At 55.2% G+C, this 5,313-nt stretch overlaps 1 protein-coding gene across 1 annotated transcript; it reads left to right on the forward strand.

The window, feature by feature from the left end:
* The first annotated feature begins 320 nt into the window (after positions 1-320).
* On the forward strand, positions 321-2,565 carry LOC125510692 (probable N-acetyltransferase HLS1). The gene is made up of 3 exons (XM_048675941.1): positions 321-1,007; positions 1,189-1,358; positions 1,458-2,565. Exons 1-3 carry the CDS (start codon positions 813-815, stop codon positions 2,308-2,310), a joined length of 1,218 nt encoding a protein of 405 aa, XP_048531898.1. The 5' UTR covers positions 321-812; the 3' UTR covers positions 2,311-2,565.
* Positions 2,566-5,313: the final 2,748 nt, after the last annotated feature.

A 5,313-nucleotide genomic window follows, 5' to 3' on the forward strand; every position in this document is an offset into this window, starting at 1 on the left:
GGCGAGGAGCGGCGATGGAGACAGCGGGGGCAGCCCGTGCTAGTTTATTTTTCTTTTTTTGTAAAATATGTTTAAATTTGAACGAGCTCACCAATGTTTGCGATAAATTTGAGCCGTGTTTGCGCTGTATTTGACCTTTTCAAGAAAACATGCGCCGCGACTGGGGGACATCACGCCCCAGTGCGCGATTTAGCGCCGATGCACTCTCAAGAAGCAATTTTTAGCCCCTCCTGCAAGGCCAACAGCTGGAGATGCTCTAAGTAGCAGCCGCGCAGCCCCGTCGCAGCAGCAACCAACGAGTATCACCGCACCGAAGCAGTGTAGGCAGCCACACTCACTCTCCTCTCCTCTCCTCTCTGCCTTCCACCTCGCGTCGCCAATTGAAAAGCCTACGGCCCCGGAGCGAGTCGCTCCGAGCTCCGCAGCCTTTACTGCCCAATTAAACCCTTGGCTTCCAAAACTTTTAAGATGCGCTAGTGGCTACTCCTCCCCGAATCGGCCGTACCGATTCCTTAGCATTTCATTCCAGTGCGTGGGCGCACTGGGTGGGTCGTAGTAACTGAGACGGCGGCAGGCACGCGAAAGAGCGCCTCCTCCTTCCCGGCTCTCACGTGATTCATACCCGCGCCCTCCCCTCGTCCGAGCCGGGCCCCCCTACCCGCCTGCCCCGCCGTCTAGCTATATATCCAAATCGCCGAGCCTCCACCCCCTCCATCTCCCTTTCTCGCGAGCTCGTCCGTTTGCCTGCTACCCATCTTTGCACTGCTTACAGTCAGGAGAGTGAGTGAGTGAGCGAGCTCGATCGGTCGGTCATGGTTGAGGCAGTGGCGGAGGAGGAGCCGGTGGTGCGGGAGTACGACGACGTCCGCGACCGCGCCGGCGTGGAGGAGGTGGAGCGGGAGTGCGAGGTGGGGTCCAGCGGCGGCGGCGGCGAGATGTGCCTCTTCACGGACCTCCTCGGCGACCCGCTCTGCCGCATTCGCAACTCGCCGGACTTCCTCATGCTGGTACGTATTCGTACGTGCCTACAGAACAAATGAACAATGGCTGCGTTCTCCGTTCGTAGTGTATATCCGTTTTGCCTTTTCCTCCTCCCGTTTAATTCCCTGTCGCTTCGGCGTTGGCCCACTCCCGCCTCCAAAACTAATTAACTCGAAACGCATGTTTGAACCGCCCTGATATGGAAAGGTCGCGGAGACAGCAACCGGCAGCGCCGCCGGCGGCGGCGCGGAGATAATCGGCCTCGTCCGCGGCTGCGTCAAGTCCGTCGTCTCCGGCGGCTCCCACGCCAAGGACAAGGACCCCATCTACACCAAGGTCGCCTACATCCTCGGCCTCCGCGTCTCACCCAACCATCGGTACGTGTATAATATAACACCATCATCGTCAAGAAAGAAACATGCAACTTCCGACTATCGAACCAGTTTCTAACTTGGAATGCGATGGTGCGCATGCAGGAGGAAAGGGGTGGGGAGGAAGCTCGTGGAGAGGATGGAGCAATGGTTCCGGCAGAAGGGCGCGGAGTACTCGTACATGGCGACGGAGCAGGACAACGAGGCGTCCGTGCGCCTCTTCACCTCCCGCTGCGGCTACTCCAAGTTCCGCACGCCGTCGTTGCTCGTCCACCCGGTGTTCCGCCACGCCCTCAAGCCCTCGCGCCGCGCCTCCATCGTGCGCCTCGAGCCCCGCGACGCCGAGCGCCTCTACCGCTGGCACTTTGCCGCCGTCGAGTTCTTCCCCGCCGACATCGACGCCGTGCTGTCCAACGCCCTGTCGCTCGGCACGTTCCTGGCGCTCCCGGCGGGCACAAGTTGGCACGGGGACGTTGAGGCATTTCTCGCCGCGCCGCCGGCTTCGTGGGCGGTGCTGAGCGTGTGGAACTGCATGGACGCCTTCCGTCTCGAGGTGCGCGGCGCACCCCGTCTGATGCGCGCCGCGGCCGGCGCAACGCGGCTGGTGGACCGAGCGGCGCCGTGGCTCCGGATACCCTCCATCCCGAACCTCTTCGCGCCGTTCGGGCTCTACTTCCTCTACGGCCTGGGCGGCGCCGGGCCGGGGGCGCCGCGGCTGGTGCGCGCGCTGTGCCGGCACGCGCACAACATGGCCCGACGCGGCGGATGCGGCGTGGTGGCCACCGAGGTCGCCGCCCTCGAGCCCGTGCGCGCCGGGGTGCCGCACTGGGCGCGTCTCGGCGCCGAGGACCTCTGGTGCATCAAGCGGCTCGCCGACGGCTACAACCACGGGCTGCTCGGCGACTGGACCAAGGCGGCGCCCGGGCGCTCCATCTTCGTCGACCCCAGAGAGTTTTAGCTTCATTTTCAGTTTTTCTGAATTAGATCATGTAGGCTTTTTTGTTCTCCTCCGTCTGATCCGGCCTGCTCCTTCCAGAGCACTGTGCCATGCCAGTGCTCCCTCCCGAACCTTCTGAGTTCCAAGGACGCGGTACATCACATTTTTCCGTACGTACGTAGGAGTGCTCTCTGTTTCAACTTGTGCGGTTACAGCTCTCTGCAGGTCGAGAGAACTTGAGCTGCTGCTTTAACAGCAAATTTTTTTTTGTCGACAGAGCTGAGTAGCAGACCAGAGTGAAAACCTGGCGGCCTTTTTGGTGCCTTTGGGCCGCTTTTTTTTGCTTTCCGTGGCTTCGGCCCGCTTCGTAGATTTGCTGCTTTTTTGCGCTCTGCCTCTGCGTTGACGCATCCCCTTCCCCGTCTATGTCAGATCCTGCTTTTGTTGGCTCGATGATGAGCCCGGACTTGTAAATGGATGCCGCTGCGTGGTTTACGTGTAACCCGCAGGCTTGGCTTCACCGGCGGCCCCCCGTTGGAGGTCGACCGTGGGGATTCACACCACAGATCAGCCGACAACAGAGCAGGATAATGGGAGCCCAGGACATTTGCTAGTGGGGTGAAATTCGATAATGCTTCCACTTTATGTCTTTTAGTACTCCGTAGATAGATAGTACCGGTGCCTTTTCCCCCCGCATATGTCGAGTTTTTCACACATGTTATCAGTGTGTCTGGCTCGGTTTGGTTCAGAAAACCATTGCTGCTAGAATCAGCAACGTCCAGTCCAGACTGGTCTGTTCGTTCGTAAAACCAAACGGCACGGACCTTCCATAATGATTGGCCCCGTACCCTGCAATCGACAAAACGGAGAGTGATGCATGCTGGCAGAGTACGATCGGGCGGCTGATACTGTTGCTGCGCTACAGATTTGCAGGTGTCATTGCTCGTACTGCAACAAACTCAACTCCCTGGCAGTATGTATGTCCAGGACTTTCCCCGGCGGCGGGTCACGGCGAATTGACTCCACAGAGCGGCCAGCAGACGTGAGCGCACGGACTCCACACGACGGCGAGCGCGAAAGGGACGCCGGATTTATCGGGAGGTGGCCCTGCCGCCGTGCGCCACATACGTAGAGATCGACCGCGATCGCTTGCTCGTCGGGTCGCCGTCGTGTGTCGCCCAAGTGGATCCGGGTTAAATGAAGCGCGGATGTTGACGAGGAGGGAGAAGGCCGGGGGCCCCCGGCCGGTGCGTGCACTGTGGGTGTGCCTTGGTCGACCGACTGCCGTCGCGTCGAGACGTGCGCCGTGCGTGCTGTAAAGGCTTGTGCCCGTCCGTCCGGCGGTTACTGTCTGCCGACACACAGCCGCCTCTGAATTTACGACGGTGTCGTCGCGTCGGTCAGGGCCGCCGCCGGATTTAAAGTCCACCGTCTTTTACCTGCTAATCATTCGGGTTCAGCCTATTCGCTACCGTGGTCGGCTCGTCTGCCAAATGGCGAGCGAGCGAGCGCTGCTCAAAGTCAAGAAGGGCTTACTTTTTGCATGGGCGCAGTGTGATGCAACCGTCACGACCTCAGCTGTGAAAGTGAAACTGTTTTTCGGGAGAATCATGACTAGCACGGTTACCTAAACCAAAAGAAATACTCCCTCCGTTTCTTTTTAGTCTGCATATAAGATTTGGTCAAAGTCAAGCTTTGTAGAGTTTGACTAACTTTATATTGAAAAATATAAACATTCACGATATGAAATCAATATTATCAGATGCACCATGAAACATATGTTCATACTATATAGTTTTAGTATTGTAGATGTTCATATTTTTATATAAATTTGGTCAAACTTTGTGCAGTTTGACTTTGACCAAATATTATATGCGGAGTAAAAAGAAACGGAGGGAGTACTATGTGGCTGACTCTTAATCAACGAATTTTGTAATTGGTAAACCACAAGGATTTTGTAACAAAACCGAGCGCCCCGGATCCCGTCCATTCTGGATCGAACGGTCAGCTCATCGAGTTGTTGCAATGAGAGCGAGCCGCACGGTGCCTCACGTGCTTCTAGCCATGCCCCCTCCGTGTTTCTCTGTCAGGTGGGCCATATTCATCAAATTACTCTCCATCTAACATTCATCCGCGGCTGAATTGGCGGGATTATGGTCTGTTTCTGCGGCGGGCGGTCAACAATGACAATCACACCCCCTGATTTCTATTTGCACAATCCATTCTCAACTCCTTTCCTTCGCCGGTTGTGGTTGTCTTCCCGTTTGTGCCGGTTTCTGGACATTGGAGCGCGGTGTTGTTAGCTTTCGTGGGATGGCCGGTGGCAGAGGAAGTATAGGCTGAGGTCGGTTCATCCGGATTTGGTCGGCGGTGGGTGGTGGTGATGTTTGGGGGTTTAGAGTTTCTAATACATCTGGATGATTTCGGATGGCATGGTCGTCTTATTGCTTAATCTGGCAGTGCATGACGGATTTATTGCGTGTGACTGCACGGATTTTGGATGACATGCAAATTTACACTAGGGGAAGGTGGTTTTGTATTTTGTACCAAGAAATTCATTGTTCAAGAGCTTCTGATCCATGTTGCTGACAAGGGCACCGGTAAAAAATCATTCCACCCCCACTAGGAAGAAGCAGGATCCGCGCAGGTGATCTATCATTGTATTTTCACTTCTTTGTTTCAGTTTTATCTTTTGTAATATTAATTTTTTATATGGTCACTGCATGGTCGGTTTAGTTGTTGTTGTACGGTATTTCAGGTAGTATAACTTTTGATAACTTGTACCTCTATTTATTCCCCTTTCGTTTCTACTTTTTTTTGCTCCAACCACTTTTCTGACTTCTTCTTTTATGCAGGGCATCTATCCAAAAAAATGATATGGGTAAGGCGTCACCATGTGTCTCAAGAACAAGGTATTTTCATTTCCGAGTTTCCATCTTTTTCTCTCTTTTCATATAAAAGACATACCGATTTTGCTTGCAATAGGTCTCATGTAAGCACCGCAGCAGACGAGGAACTGTGATA

Source organism: Triticum urartu, chromosome 5 (assembly GCF_003073215.2).
Source record: "Triticum urartu cultivar G1812 chromosome 5, Tu2.1, whole genome shotgun sequence".
Classification (NCBI taxonomy): domain Eukaryota; kingdom Viridiplantae; phylum Streptophyta; class Magnoliopsida; order Poales; family Poaceae; genus Triticum; species Triticum urartu.

What these genes read in the sequence shown, in the direction of transcription:
- LOC125510692 (XM_048675941.1), top strand. Translation starts at nt 813, where the DNA reads ATGGTTGAGGCAGTGGCGGAGGAGGAGCCGGTGGTGCGGGAGTACGAC. An exon ending in CGCCGGACTTCCTCATGCTG is followed by an intron (nt 1,008 to 1,188) that starts GTACGTATTCGT and finishes TGATATGGAAAG; the next exon opens with GTCGCGGAGACAGCAACCGG. An exon ending in CGCGTCTCACCCAACCATCG is followed by an intron (nt 1,359 to 1,457) that starts GTACGTGTATAA and finishes GTGCGCATGCAG; the next exon opens with GAGGAAAGGGGTGGGGAGGA.